Source organism: Cnephaeus nilssonii (genome assembly GCF_951640355.1).
Source record: "Cnephaeus nilssonii genome assembly, chromosome: 21".
NCBI classification, from domain to species: Eukaryota; Metazoa; Chordata; class Mammalia; order Chiroptera; family Vespertilionidae; genus Cnephaeus; species Cnephaeus nilssonii.
The window spans coordinates 38,923,610-38,940,056 of record NC_137092.1 but is presented as its reverse complement, the minus strand read 5'-3'; the positions used below and the strand labels follow the sequence as shown (position 1 = coordinate 38,940,056).

The window sequence follows — 16,447 nt, the reverse complement described above, 5'->3', positions numbered from 1 at the left end:
CCCAGACTGGGGCAGGGGCGTGCCTTGAAGTCCCCCATCAAGCCCCGCCAGGCGCGGGGGTGCAGACTCAGGTCCCCCGGCCTAGCACCAGGAGGGGGGCGCAGCCTCAGGTCCCCCATCAAGCCCCGCTGGGCAGGGGGCGCGGCCTGAGTTCCCCCAACCCAGCACTGGGGGTGCACCTTGAGGCCCCTGGCAAGCCCTGCTGGGTGGGGGGCATGGCCTGAGGGCCCCTGGCAAGCCCAGCTAGGCAGGGGGGCGCAGCCTCAGGTCCCCTGGCCTGGTGCTGGGGCGGGAGGGCACGGCCTGAGGTCCCCCATCAAGCTCCACGGGGCGGGGGGTGCGGTCTGAGGTCCCCCGGCCTGGTGCTGGGGTGGGGGCATGGCCTGAGGTCCCCCGGCCTGGCGCTGGGGCGGGGGGAGCAGCCTGAGGTCCCCTAGTCCAGCACCAGGACGGGAAGCGCACCTTGAGGTCCCTCGTCAAGCCCCACCGGGCAGGGGGCATGACCTCAGGTCCCCTGGCCTGGCGTCGGGACGCGGCCTGAGGTTCCCCAACCCGATGCCAGGATGGGGGGGCGCGGCCTGAGGTCCCCTGTTAAGCCCTGCCGGGTGGGGGGCGCAGCCTGAGGTCCCCTGTAAGCCCTAACGGGATACAGCCTGAGGTCCCCTGTCAAGCCCTGCTGGGTGGGGGATGCGGCCTGAGTCCCCTGTCAAGCCCCATGGGGGCGGAGGAGGGCGTAGCCTCAGGTCCCTGCTGATTGCTCGTTAAGGCTCCTTATGGGAACTTGGCCTCAGCTGTGGGTGCAGCCATCTTTGTGATGGAGTGATGATCACTTTGCATATTCCCTCTTTATTATATAGGATTTGGAGAGTTTTGCTTCCCCTAGTAAATTCTTCAAGAAATCAAGCCTTATGTATCTTTGTGCCACATGGTAATTGCTCATGGTACCTAATGAAGAATAGGCACCTTCCTTACACGGCACCATGGTAGGAGTGCCCTTCACTTGAAGATCCTTAGTACAGGAAGTGCTGGAATTTTGAACAGAAGACGACAGAAATTGAACCTACCAACTTGTTCCTGAGTTACTGCCACTGTTGGAAGAGACGTGATCTTTTCCTTGTCCGCTGGGGGAGGCCCCGTGTTTTCCAGCTGTCCTAAAAGCTACAAAAAGAAAAAGAAGTGCTGAACATCCAACTACCCCTTTGTAACGAGTCGCTCTAGCCAAGAACAAACAGTGCAGATATTAGAAATGTTAGTTGCTCTTACTTCTACAAGGCTCTGAGAGGCACAATTTCCTCTTTACTGCCACCATAACACTCATAATTGCTTTACAATTTCAGAGTGACATCTGTGTAAGTCTACAGACAGACCCTATCATTGCAAGGCCCACCTTTGGGCACAAAGCAACTTTAGAAGCAGCAAAAGGGTTGTGACATCATGAATAAAACTAAAGCTTAACAAAAAGCAATACTTAACTGATCCAAAAAATTCATTCTGCTGGAAGGAAGGAAAGGGTGGGAGTTTGGAAAGTAGCATAAGGTACGCCAAGAAATTGGTAAATACTGCCTGTAAGATTTGGATATAAACAACATGCTTTCTATTCTCAGCAATCCACAAGGGAAATGAAAAAAACCAATTAAATTAAAATTAACATTAACAAGTGGAAACAATTATCCATGGCATGGGAATACCTTTTTCTCTGCTTCCTTCCTCTACTTGCTCCATCTGACAGAAATCCCTGCTTCAGCACCAGACCTTCCTTTTTTGTGAAGTAACTTGTTAATAGGATCCTCACAGGCCTGAACAAGAGGCCAAAAACTCAAAATACTGTTTGTTTGTTTGTTTGTTAGTTATAAGAAAAGGTTTTTTTTAACTGATTTTTTTTTTTTTTTTTGAGAGGAAGGGAGAGACAGAGAAACAAAATGGTTGTTTCACTTGTTTATGCATTCACTGGCTGATTCTTCCACGTGCCCTGACCGGGGATCAAACCGACAACCCTGGAGTATGGTGACGATGTTCTCTGAGCTAACCGACCAGGGCAAAAAATCTTTTCTTCCTATGGAGGTGAAGCGATCTTCAAAAAAGGTCTTAAGGTCTAGAAGATACATGGGTACTGAGCTAAACCAGCAAATCATTAGTAAAATGCAAAACCCACAAGCTCAAAACATTAGGGAACACAGAGTGACTGCCATTTCAGAAAGTAGCAGAAGGAGAGCAGGACATTTGTGGAACCATGAGACACGCGAACAGACACCTTCAACAGGCAGCTCCTCACCTGGGTGACAATGGCATCAAGCCCTGTTTGACCCCAGGCATAGTCCCCAGGGTTGGAGTGCAGCATTCCGCTCCTATACATGAGATGAGACAGACAGAGTTAGATGAAGTGACCAGGCTCCGCCTTACACCACAGAAAAACTGGCAGAGGGATCCTGCTCTCTCAGACCTGCCCAGTCACTAGTTCTCTAAAATCAAGTGGCAAAAAGTTCTCAGTATTTCCAAGATCCAACAGATTATCCAGATAAGTCTCCCATTCTCTAGGAATTTTTCCTAAACTGAATGGAATAAAATGTGAAGCCACTTGAAATACCACATGACACACAAGAGCAAAAGGATGCATTGCCTGTTGGTGAAGAAAAGTTGACCTTCTCTGTGCCCACTTACATTAAACATAGATGGAGCAGCTTTTTAAGAGTTTTCCCTCATGACTGGACAAAATCTGGAACAGACCTCACCCGTGTTCTGAACAATGAGGAGCTTTCAAGTAGAAGCAGCCATCGCAGTCTCTCTGAACCACAACTTAAAACAATACAAAAGAGATTTGGCAGTATCTCTCTTTGGAGCTGCTGGTGCATGGCCCTGGTTGACGGAGGGAATATGTTTAGAGAAACTAGAGGTTAGAAAATAGAATAACTGTGTGGATGAACTGAGGTCACTCTAAGCAAAGAAAGGCTTTGGGGGGCAGAGTCAGAAGTAGCAAAATAATTGTCGAGACAACACCAACCATACGTAATTATAGTCTTGTTTCTTCTGATGAACCTTCTTACTTAGAAAAAGGCATTATGTTTTCAATTTCAGAAATTCTTAAGGAATAAAATCTTCCCATATGATTAGGAGAAACCCACAAATCAGATAGTTACCAAGCCCGGTAGGGACCTACTACTGCCCCCTACTCATTCCCCAACTCAACACACTCCAGAATCAGACACATCCAATGCCCAGACAACCTGGGGACCAGAATGACCCTTGTGTGCCTGAACAATAAAAAATAAGTTCTAATTCACCCTAGCTGGTTTGGCTCAGAGGACAGAGCGTCAGCCTATGGACCAAAGGGTCCCGGGTTCAATTCTGGTCAAGGGCATGTACCTGAGGTTGCAGGCTCCTCCCCAGCTCGAGCCCTGGTCAGGGTCGTGCAGGAGGCAACCAATTGATGTGTTTCTCTCACATCACTATTTCTCTCTGTCTTTCCCTCTCTCTTCCACTCTCTCTAAATATCAACGGAAAAAATATCCTCGGGTGAGGATTAAACACAAATAAAGTTTTAGGTTTTTTTAAAGTTCTAATTAAGTTTGGGCTCATCAAATAATGGCAGTCTGATAGCCTGCCAATCGCATCTGTGTATTCACCTATGCAGCTCTTCCTCTTTCTTACCAAGGCACAGATACTAAAGTAGCTAAAATGATGCTACTCCAACAGAATAAAAAAGGCAATTAGTTACTTACCAGGTAAAAGGGGATCCACCAGGAACTGCAGAATTTGCAAAGAACCCTGCAAAGATCTGTTGTATTATTCTGTTGGAAAAGAAAAAATTAGGTTAGACAACAAACTTCTGAAAGTACTCTACAAATATCCATAGCTGACCAATCCCACCAACCCCTTCTCCAAGCCACTATGGCTTTTCACTATTATCTATATACTAGAGGCCCAGTGAATGAAATTCGTGCACTATGGCGAGGAGGGTGTCCCTCAGCCCGGCCTGCACCCTCTCACAGTCTGGGAGCCCTTGGGGGATGTCCAACTGATGGCTTAGGTCCACTCCCCACAGAAAGCGGGCCTCAGCCGGCAGTCAGACATCCTCAGAGCTGCTGCAGAGGCTCCTGCCATCACCGCTGTGCTTGCCAGCCATGAGCCTGGCTTCTGGCTGAGAGGCGCAAACCCCCACGCGCCCCCTGCCCCCCGTAAAACTGCAAAGACCACCAGGGGGCAGCTCCTGTGTTGAGCGTCTGCCCCCTGGTGGTCAATGTGCATCATAGCGACTGGTTGTTCTGCCATTTGGTCGATTTGCATATTAGCCTTTTATTATATATGATGATATGCATTACCTATAGACACAGACAATAGTGGTGAAGGCCTGGGATGGGGTGGGATCCAGGTGGACAATGGTGGGGGGGGGGGAGTGGGACATTTGTAATACTCTCAAGAAAGCTTTTTTAAAATTTTTTATCAGAGATCCTTCCAGCAGAGCCTTTAGGACCCAATGGTGAGAAATGGGTGACATGCCTAATGCCCTAACTGTCAAAGAGCCTTAGAAAGTAACATCTGGCATTTTCTGATCCTGTAGCAGAACACAGTTTTTCTTGGCAAGAAAGATGAGTGGAGGGGAAAAAAACTACTAAATAGTCAATAATGTTTACTTATACAGGTAATAAATATGAAGCTTCTTTTCATAGTATGCCTAAGGTAAAAAAACAGGTAGGCCTATTTAATGAAAACATTAAATAATAATGTTGATAGGGAAAAATTCGAGACAGTATTTAAATGTCTAAAATGTAAAAAACACTGATTTAGAGCCAAAATCACTGAGTTCATAACACCCATCAAAGAAAAAAGGGGGGATGGGGGGAGGTGCCCGTGTTTAATATGTTTTACAAGTGATGAGATTAAATACTCAGAAGATTCCTGAAACATTTTTAAATATGTTAACCCTATCTTACAATTAATCTAATTTAACATGCCAGCTATTCTATTAGCTTAAGTAGCTAATAAAATACCTAAACAGCAGACACTGGGTGGCTGACCCAAAATCCACTCAACACCCTTCTCCCTTGACACCTACTACTAAATACATACTCTCCCAGCTTTCTTTACAGCTGGGGTTGGGGAGCATGTGACAAAGTACCCAGTGAGTACAATTTTCTTGACAGGTGACATATAGGGGGAGTGGAACAGTGGAAAAGATTTTCCTTTCCTTAAAAAAATAAAGTAAAGTAAAGGATAAATAAGCTCGTGCTATTTCTTTCCCTTTTCTTCTTGCCTGGGGCCCTAAGGAAGCATGAGGAAAAGACCAAGAGAATCACAGAGATCCAACACTAGCAAGGTTCAGACACTGAACTAACCTGCTGCCAGCTACCTACAGATTTGTTAAATCTAAGCAAAAAAATCTTGTTTAAGCCACCATTAAATCAGGTTTTATGTTATTCATGTTACTAAGGTAATGATATCTGTAAAGGACATCTGAGAAAAGGCAGCTTACATCTTTCTCCCACTCTGCTATTAGTCAAAGGGACAATGTAGTAATAGGCTAGACCACAATTTCCTAGCAAACCAAGGAGTACTGATTCAAGCTAATATGTTCATACTGATATTTATTAGTCTGACCAAAAATTTTCGAGCAACAAGATTTTAAAATTTGACCCGTGCCTATTTGAACTGTATGTGGCCCAGCTCAAGGGCTAGGTGAAAACAGTGTCTTCAGCCTAGTGCCTGAGAAATTCTAGGCATTTCCTAAAGGTTAGTTACCTTCTCCTGCTCTCTTACATTGCAGACAGGATATAAGGCCACCTAAGGGAATTCATATTGTGTTTTTAAGCAGCATTCATTCAGCATTAACAACAAATTAGGATAATTCTTCCTATTCTTATTTGGCAACTAAATATATATATATATATAATATATATATATAATAATATATATATATATATATATATATATATTATTTCCTTGAAAGTACTCTATTTCCATTAAAGGAAACTCACAGAAAACTATACAGACCAGAAATTATCAGCTAATAGAGAAACATGAGCTGATTACTTTACTCTGATGCCCCAAATCTCTATTAATTTAAGGGCTGTGAACAAGGGCTGCTGCCTAAAATGCCTAGATCCTCCCAGCTGGTGTGGCTCAGTAGTTGAGCATCAACCTATAAACCAGGAGTTTATGACTGATTCCCTGTCAGGGCACATGCCCAGGTTGCAGTCTCAATCCCCATTAGGAGGCCTGTAGAAGGAGGCAGCCGATCAATGATTCTCTCTCATCACTGATATTTCTATTTCTCTCTCCCTCTCCCTTCTTCTCTGAAATCAATTTAAAATATTGTTTAAAAATGAGTAATAATTAAAACAAAATCCATGAGCCCTCACTAAAACAAATAAGTCAACAAACAAATAAGGGAGGACAGGGAGAAGACAAAAACTTTTTTACAAAATATTATCTATTACTTATAGAAGAAATCACAGAAATGGAAAAATTATTTTATATCTATTATAGTATTAATTCAGGTAAGAATTATTAATTACAAAAGAGAAAGGGTACAAGAGAAAGAATACCTTTATTAAAAATATTTGGCAGATACTACCTTAACCAAATGGTCAAACTTAACATTAGCCATGATAAAACAAGCTGATATCTTGTGTCCCTTAGTTGTGATACACTGAGAAGGGTACATCATTTATTTGGTATTCTTTCCCAGATATTTAATCTGAATGAAGGAAAAATCAAACAAACCCAAATAAACAGACATCTTAAAACAAAACAAAAAACAAGCCTTGATTCCTCAGACTAAGGAGGGTCATGTGTGGGTTCTCCAGGTGACAGCATGAACTAGAACCCTAGGCACCAGCTAGCACTAACATGTAACACATGTCCGCAAATAAGCCTGCAGATGATTCCAGTCCTTTGGTCCCAGACATAATGCAGCTGAGACAAACTATCTCCCCATTTTCTATCCAAATTTCTGACCCAAAGAAACTGTGAGAGAGAATACACAATTACCGATTCAATTCACCAAGTTTTAGAGTAATTTCTTATGCAATAACAGATAACTAATATAGATTCTAATAAGGCAGAATCTCAACTTTCCTCAGTAGTACCTGATAGGGTTGTTCAAAACATTAAATCAGCTAATGGATGCCAAGTCTGGCACAGTATGCTTCCTGAATGCTAGTTCATAATAAATATAATTTCAATTTGCAGAGTTAGAACTATGGAAGAAGAATGCATAAGTTCTTTGAGGAGAGCACAAAGAAAATGCATTTGATACAGTCTTGAGGGTCATGGGAGATTTCCTGAATTCAGTAAAGGAGCGATTTAGTTGGGTCAAAAAAGCAGTGGAGGTATTTCAGCCAGAGAAAACAGAAGCATGAAACAGCATGATAACTGTAAGTTTTGTATTGGCGAAATAAATGCAAAAGCAACAGGAAAGAAGGCTGCAGAGCTTGGGAGGATTCAAAAACAGAAGACTTTGTATACTGAGTTATGGACCCTGTGCGAATGGACTTTAAGCAGGAAAGTGATGGCACAGATTTGAAAATTTAGGTAGATAATCCTGCAAGGGTATTATGGAAGTAAATTTAAGAATAAAGCTTTAGCCCTGGCCATTCACTCAGTGGTTAGAGCGCCAGCTTGCAGACTGAAGAGTCTCTGGTTCAATTCCCAGTCAAGGGCACAAACCTCAGTTACAAGTTCCCCAGCCCTGGTAGGTATACGTGTAGGAGGCAACCAATCAGTGTGTTTCTCTCATATCACATTGATGTTTCCCTCTCCCCTCCCCTGCCCTCCCCTCCCCTCCCCTCCCCTTCCCTCAAAAGCAATGGAAAAAAATATCCTCAGGTGAGGATTAAAAAAAAGAATGGAATCTAATGCAGCAGTGCAGGCATGCAAAAGATGTGGATGTGTGCCCAGCCTGTGTGACTCAATGATTGAGTGTCAACCCATACACCAAGAGCTTACTGATTCAATTTGTAGTCAGAGCACATGCCTGGGCTGCAGGTTCAATCCCTAGTAGGGGGAGTGCAGGAGGTTTTTATCTCTCTCTCCCCCTCTCCCTTCCTCTCTAAAAAAAATCAATACAAATGGCCTATCTAGTAAAGAGGGAATATGCTAATTGACCATCACGCCCTCACAAAGATGGTGGCGCCCAGTCCCCTCAGCCCTGCCAGGACAGCAGGTGCACGACACGGCCGGGCCCGCCCCCAGGCGGGTCCGGCCACTCTGCATGCCTGCCTCCAGAGTCCCCCAGTCCCCTCATCCCCCCAGCCGCCCAGGGTTGGCCCGAGGTGCAGGCAAGCCTTGGATGGCAGCTGCCCAGCTGCCCAGGGCCGCCCGAGGCTCAGGTAACCAGGGCCAGCTGAGGCTTGCGCTGCTGGCAGTGGCAGCAGCAGAGGTGTGATGGGGGCGTCGCCTCCTGCCCCTGAGGGCTCCCGGACTGTGAGAGGGGGCAGGCCGGGCTGAGGGACCCCCCCTCCAGTGCATGAATTTTCATGCACCGTGCCTCTAGAATTTTTTTAAAATAAAATAAATAAAAAGATGTGGATGTGAACTAGGGGGAAATGGTTAGACAATACAGAAGTTGAGAAATAGGAAATAAAAATTAGAAAGACTTAATGACTGGATGTGTGTATATGAGAGGGCTGGGTGAGAAAAAGATAAGATTCTATGTCAATGCTTGGGTTTCTAAACTGGGTACAAAGCGGTACCTCCAATTAAAATCAGAAATTTAAAAAAAAGATCAGATTTGGAAGAAAAGTTTAGTTTCCATCTTCCTGAGTTTGGAGTATCTATGGAACATCCAGATGGAAATGTCTAAAAAGAGGTTATTTATTCAGGTCTTAAATTAGGGGGAAAGGTAAAGACAGAAATACAGAGTGGGGAGGCTTTAGTGGGAGAGCCTGAGGACGGCCGGAGCTCATAGAGCAGCAGTTGTCCACCTGGGACATTGTTTACTCCCCGAGGGCAGTGTCTGGAGGGTGGGGTGAGGATGTAGTTCCGGCATGTAGTAAGGGAAGGGCCACTGATGCTGCTAAACATACTACCATGTACAGATAGCGCCATACAATGAATTATCCAGCCCAAAATGCCAATAGTCCCAAAGTTAAGAAACCCCATTGCAGCATAAGAGGAAAAGCAAAATAAAGGAAACATCTTGGGAAACAAGTATTTAGGAAGTATCCACAAGAAGGAAGTCAGGGAAGAGGTAAATTTTAAAAATTTAATATCATGGAAGTCAGAAGCAGAGAATTTCAAGAGGGGGGGGGTAAAATGATTGAATTCAGTGAATTAGGCCCACACAATAAAAATTTTAAGTAGCCACTGAGTTCGCATCTAGAAGGTCACCATGGATTTTAGTGAGAGGAGGGCCAGACTATAGGAGTATAGGAATAGTGAGAGATGAGAAATTTGTATTGAAAAGGGAAGGAAATGAGATTGGGTAGTAACTAAAGTAGTAGTTCTCAACTTTGGCTACAATCAGAATAACCTCAGGAGCCTTTAAAAATGACCCATGCAAAAAAAAAAAAAAAATGACCCATGCTGCCTTAGCCGCTTTGGCTCAGTAGATAGAGCCTCAGCCTGTGGACTGAAGGGTCCTGGGTTCAATTCCGGTCCAGGGCACATGCCCAGGGTTGTGGGCTCAATCCCCAGTAGGGGGTGTGCAGGAGGCAGCCCATCAATGATTCTCTCTCATCATTGATGTTTCTATCTTTCTCTCCCTCTTCCCTTCCTCTCTGAAATCAATAAAAAAAAAAAAATTTACCAATGCCTAGACCGCATGCAAAGTAATTGTATCAAAATCCTGGGGAGAAGTATCCGTGCTTTTTAATATATCTTCAGTGACACTAATGTACAGCCAAAATTAAAAGCCACAGAGCTAAAGTGTGTGGGGGAGGGGAGGGGGGAGTGAGGAAGGGGAATATGACCGGGCAAGGGCCATTTAAGAAAAAGAAGGGAGGAAGCAGGGAGAAATTTAAAAAATGAAATCCCAGAATAAGTCAGAGGAATAGATAAAAAATATGGGCTGATGGAGCTGCTTTCAAAAAAGAAAAAAGGAACACCTCACCTGAAGAGACTGGAGGGAGAAATAAATATTGGTGTAGAATAAGCTGGACAGAGGGATTTGGGGAATTTATGCCTAAGGCCCCAATTTTCGTAATGAAATACAAGTCAGCTGCTGAAATCAGCTACTGGATAGGAAATGTGGCGAGTAAAGTATTTGGTGAGGGAAATAAAAAGCTAACCCAAAGCACTGCCTGCCTAATGGGGAGCAAATGCACTGCAGCAGCTGCAGGGGCAACCACAGGCTCCTTTATGGTCCCCCAGCAGCTCTTAGCCATCCTCCCCTGGTGGAGGAGCGAGGAGAAGTAGCCCGAGGACAACACTAGTCCAAAATGGGCGGCACTGTGGGGGGTGAGAAACACAAGTGCACAGGAGGTCAAGTTTACAGGAGCTGTAGCTGAGGAATTCAACAGTGGGATCTACCGCAGGCAAAGAAGGTTGAGTAATCTACAGGCAATGTAACAGGCACAGGACACAGTGGATTTACTGCTTATCATGGAAGTTATTAAAACAGTCTAACATTCCATTGGCCTTTGTCCTAGACCACTGGTCGGCAAACTGCGGCTCGCGAGCCACATGCGGCCGCGAGCCGCGGTTTGTCGCTCTGTTGACTAATGAGTTTGCCGACCTTGTGATTAAGCCCCATCCCAGTGATCGGCAAACTCATTAGTCGTGAGCCTCGGTTTGCCGACCACTGTCCTAGACAATCCCATTAAATTGGATTTCCATATCATATCATTGTCCCTAAGAAGAAATGTCTGCAAATAAATTTGAAATTCACAAAACATATGAAAACTAATGAACACATAGATGGACAGGTATGTGATAAAGCTAGAATAGTAAAATATTAATAGTAAAGTCTAGAAGGTGTGTGCCTGGAGCAAGTGTAGGCTCAAGAGCACTGCCCAAACAGCAGTTTGAGGGGACAGAATGCTCTATAATCTGTGCTGTGAATATGGCAACTACGCACTAGCTATCTGTTGCTACGGAGCCCTTGAAATGTGGCTAGTGTGACTGAGGAATTTTGAGTTAACTTTTAATGTAAACTGATATAACCACATGTGGCTAGTGGCTGTTGTATCAGATAGTGCAGTTCTAGATTGAGATATCCCTGGGTTCAAGTCCTGGATCTACCACTGATCCCATTTTCATTTCTCTGAGTCTTATTATGTAAAATGAGAATAACAATAGCAGCTACTGATCATGTAGATTAAATGAAATAAGCAGATAAAGCATGAACACAATCCTACGCATAAGAAAAATATTTTTTAAAAGTGTTTATTGTCCCTAGTAAATGGGATCCATGAGATAAAGAGCCACCAAGCAATGGTGTTTTGCTCACATGTATCCCGTGTCTGGTACAAATGCTGTAGCATGAAAGACTCAACAGACATTGGTTGCATGACTGTTTTTGGCAGTCACAAAACTCTATGTTTATTTCCTACCAAATTTCATATCAAGTCCATTGCTCCAATCTGCTGAGGTCTTTTTGAATCCTAATGTCATCCGATATATTTGATATCCCTTTCATTAGCTTCTGAATTTTTGATAGACCTATATTAATCTGAGACATTAATAAAAATGTCAACCAGAGACCTATATCATTAGTTTTATTACCCTTTAGCTATTCATCATTTGTTACATGGTACGAGTTGAGTATAGACATTCATTTAGCTTCATTTTCACTCTGTCTATATACCTCCATCTTGTCCACAAAGGTAGTAAGTATGAGAACCTGATAAAGATTAGATTAAAGCTATATGTCTTTCATTGAAACTGCCCTTAAAAAGAACTTAAAACAACAACTGTGCACTCACCCTTCAATTGCTGGGGATCTGTCAGGACGAGTGCTTCCTTGCGATCTGTATCGCCGAGTCATTGGCAGCCGTGGAGGTCGACTTGGTCCCCAGAAGTCAGTGTGAGTTTGGTGACCTCTCTCATTGGCTCTATTATCTTGGTCCAGTGCATTGCTACTTAGAAACGGTCTAAAATCTTGTATAATCATCGTGTGGTCCAAATTGCGCCAGAACTAATAAAAACAGAAATAAACTACATTATAGTTTTAATAACAGGAAAAAGAGGAAACAGGAGGAAGAAATATTGAAAAAAGGAAGGAATAATTTTTATACTTCAAAATTCAGCAGCTCAAACTAAGGTATAGGTTTCCCCAATTTTATGAAGAAAAGTTTTTCAAGTGCATGAACAGGGAAGGGGGAAAACTTATATACTGTGAAATTTAATTTCCTTCATATAGAAACAACAGGCCAATGGCTGAACTCCTTTCTTAACAATGAACTCATATCCACATGCCTCTGACCAGTTACACCCCCTTCTGAAATAAAAGCATGAGACAAAGGTGATCATAGACTTCTGTCCTAAGCACAGTCAATCATTTAGTTCAACATTATAATTCATTTTAATGACATCCACATTTTCACTACAGGATAATCTAAGATTTGAATAAAACAGATGTATTTACACACTTATAATAAAGCACCATCAGCCCTAGCTGGTTTGGCTCAGTGACAGAGCATCAACCTGCAGACTGAAGGGTCCCAGGTTCGATTCCCGTCAAGGGCATGTACCTCGGTTGCAGGCTCCTCCCAGCCTGGGCCCTGGTCAGGGCACATGCAGGAGGCAACCAATCGATGTGTCTCTCTCATATCGATATTTCTCTCTGTCTTTCCTTCTCTCTTCCACTCTCTCTAAAATCAATGGGAAAAATATCCTCGGGTGAGAATAAAACAAACAAACAAAAAAAGCACCATCACCACAAAGTGGAGACAGATATCTATAAAATACTTCTCTTGACCTAGACGCTGCATCAGAAAGGGGCAGTGTCAAAGCTGTGTTAAAGCAGTGCAGGAATGTCTGATAAGACCATTCTTGTAAATACTATCATCATTAAAAGGATGTTGGTGGTGGGGGGGAGGTATGTGTGGGGGAGGTGCCTGTTGGGTTTGAGCAAAGAATCACTAAACAAAGAGTGAATGAAAAAACAAATCATTTCTGAAATAATTTAACTTTTATTTATCTGTACACCAGATACTTTGAGAGTTCCAGAGAACACTACTTACTTTACTCCACCCAACCAAGTATATAACCCCAGTCATATTCAGGTCTCTTTGTTTTGTTTTAAAAGTTTAAATGAAACGAAAAAAATAATATCCTATATAATCTTATATAATAAAAGACTAATATGCAAATAGACCGAACGGGGGAACAACCGAACAACCAGTCACTATGATGTGTACTGACCACCAGGGGCACGCATGGAACATGGTGGGCGTCGGCAGCAGAGCGCGAAACATGGCGGGCATTGGCAGTGGCGGGATGATGGAGCAGGTGAGCAGGGGCGCCAGACCAAGGTAGGGCACCGGTCACTGTCATCAGGGCAAGCCTCTGGTGGTTACTGAAAATTCTTTGCTCTCGCATACCGCGGTCCCGCCCAGCGCTCACATCTGCTGCTGGCGCTGGCCCCGCTCGCACCTGCAGCCGGCACTGGAGCCACTGCTTGCACCTGCTGCTGGCAACCACTCAGCACCATCAGCAGGTGTGAGCAGCAGCTGCTGGCCCTGATTGCCCGAGGGCTTCTCCACGTCCCCCTGCTCCTGAGGGGTGATCAGGGCAGCAGCCGCAGCGGCTCGCACCCGCTGCTGGCGCCAGCCCCAATCGCTCCGCGCCGTCAGCGGGTGCGAGCGGGGTCAGCGCTGTCAGCGCATGGGAGCGGTGGCGGCAGGAGCAGGGCTGCCAGCAGACAGGGGACGGGCGGGGGAGGGGGTACGGCGGGAGAGGCCAGGTGCAGGCGTGGAGAATGGGCCAAGACCTCCCCTGTGCCCACCACAGCCTCGTGGCCCACAGTTCCTTTCAAGGTGCACAAATTCGTGCACTTGGCCCCTAGTATCTTACCTTATAATAGAGAAACATGCAAATTGACCGCACCTCCGCTATGCCCACGATTGGGCCGGCAGGAGGCTGGGGGCGGGACTCCGGGTGGCATATCCGCCGTTGAGAAGATCAAGATGGCGGTGCCCAGTGGCCGGGCCAATGCCGCCGCTCCCGGGGGTGCCTGGGGCGATCGGCACCCCGGGGGGGCGTGGCCGAGCCCATGCCGCAGCTCCCCAGGGTGCCTGGGGCGATCAGCACCCCGGGGGGCGTGGCCGGGCGATCGGCATCCCAGGGGGGCGTGGCCGGACCGATGCTGCCACTCCCCGGGGTGCCTGGGGCGATCAGCACCCCGGGGGGGCGTGGCCAGACCCATGCCGCCACTCCCGGGGGTGCCTGGGGCGATCGACATGGGGGGGCGTGGCCGGGCCCATGCCGCCGCTCCCGGGGGTTCCGGAGGTCGATCGGCCACCTGGGGGGGCGTGGCCTGGCCCCTCCCGGGGGTCCCGGGGGTCGATCGGACACCTGGGGGGGCGTGGCCAGCCCCTCCCGCCCCTCCCAGGGGTCCCGGGGGGCAATCGGCCACCTGGGGGGGCGTGGCCAGGCCCATCCCGCCCCTCCCGCCGCTCCCGGGGGTCCCAGGGGCCGAGGCTTTCCGGGCCTTGGGCACCAGCGGGGAGCCTGCACTGATCGCAGGAAACCACTGGGGGTCGGCTCCTGTGATCGGTAGCAGGGACGCTGAGTGCGGCGAGCCCAAGGCCAGGAAAGCCTGGGGCGGAGGCTTTCCCGGCCTTGGGCACCAGTGGGCAGCCTGCAAGGATGGCAGGAAACCACTGGGGGTCGGCTCCTGCGATCCTTAGCAAGGATGTTGGGTGCCGCGGAGCCCAAGGCCACCGCCCGGGGCCAAGCCCCGACCCTGAAAAAGGCAGAAGGCGGTGGCCACAGCCAAGGCCTGGGTCCCTGGTGCCGGCAGAAAACTGGTGCAGGCAGCCAGGTGAATGAAGGTCTATTGCACGAATCTTCGTGCAAACGGGCTACTAGTAGATAATAATAGGGACACAAAACTGCTCAGCACATGATCTTAGGTTTTAAGTGTTCATAGCCCTCAACTCCAGACTGACCCTTACATCTGGAGACCCATACTAGCATGTTATTTTTTGCATTTTTCCCAGTTTACCATTTGCTTATTTTTCAAGAGACTTCCTCCAATATAATTTAAAAATACACAATGTGTTACACAAAGTGCAATATATCCTCTATTGACTCAGACATGACCAACCCCTACCCATAATTCTACTCACCTACTGGCAGTTTAATTTGGTGTGTAGAATTCCAGATCTTTAAATATGTATTTGTGTATATATACATACTAGGTTTTGTAACACAAACACAGATTCATTCATTCACTTAACAAATGCTTGTTGAGCATGTACTATGTCCCAATCACTTTTTGGGAACTATTAGGATATAGCAGTGAACATAATTTTAAAAAACAAAAAACCTCAGCCCGGCCCATGTGAGCGTCAACCTATGAACCAGGAGGTCACAGTTCGATTCCTGGTCAGGGCATATGCCCGGGTTGTGGGCTTGATCCCAAGTAGAGGGCATGCAGGAGGCAGCCGATTAATGATTCTCTCTCATCATTGATGTTTCTCTCTCTCCCTATCTCTTCCTTCCTCTGAAATCAATAAAAATATCAAAACAAAGCAAAACCCTCTGCCCCAATGGATTTCATTTTCAAGTGGGAAGAGAGAGACATACATGCTCCCAGCCTCCAAAAAATGGAAAAGACAACTCTGTATGTTAGATAGTAATAAATGCTATGGAGGGGAAAGGTCTGCATTGACTCAGAACACACATACTCAGATCATTCTTTTCAACAATAGCACAGCATATGTGTTATAAGTTTTATATTCTTAACATTTTTATTATTTGATACATGTAAAATAACATCATAGATGAGGTATTAAGAAAATAAAACAAAAGATGGCGAATAGGTAACTGCAGCACCTGCTTTTTCCCACAACCACATCAAGAGTACAACTCAACTACAGAACCACCATCTTTCAGAGCCGCCTAAAACCTAGCTGAACAAAAGTTCTACAACGCAGGATACAAAGAAGCCATATCAAGACTGGTAGGAGGGGCGCACACACAGAATGAGCTGGTGCCACACCCACATGCGGTGGTTAAAAACCAGGAGGGAAATCTGGCTGTGGAGAAGCACCTTGAGGAGCAGAGTCCCAGCCCCACACCATGCTCCCCAGCCCAGGGTTTCAGTGCCAGGAAGGTAAGTTCTGGTAACTTCTGACAGTAAAAAAACCAGCAGATTATAAAGAACTGTAGCCTACGAGCAGATATCCAAATGTAAAATTCCAGCAAACATGATTTTGAATAATTTAACATTCAAACCTAACACAGCAAGTTTAACAGCATACACAAAAATCACAATTAAAAATTACCAATTAATGAACTTATTTTGCTTCCAAAAGTTATTTTTTAGAACACCAAGCTCAGGGTC

The 16,447-nt window shown here is 45.7% G+C and overlaps 1 protein-coding gene across 2 annotated transcripts in view; it reads right to left on the bottom strand.

Moving 5' to 3' along the window:
• Nucleotides 1-16,447, bottom strand: part of RNF115 (ring finger protein 115) — a 65,895-nt gene that overhangs the window by 4,582 nt on the left and 44,866 nt on the right. For both annotated transcript variants that reach the window (XM_079761824.1, XM_079761825.1), the window contains exons 4-7: nucleotides 11,859-12,070; nucleotides 3,717-3,785; nucleotides 2,273-2,345; nucleotides 1,065-1,158 (exon numbers count right to left, since the gene is read on the bottom strand). In XM_079761824.1, coding sequence (XP_079617950.1) covers nucleotides 1,065-1,158; nucleotides 2,273-2,345; nucleotides 3,717-3,785; nucleotides 11,859-12,070 — 448 coding nt within the window. The remainder of the gene's footprint in view (nucleotides 1-1,064; nucleotides 1,159-2,272; nucleotides 2,346-3,716; nucleotides 3,786-11,858; nucleotides 12,071-16,447) is intronic.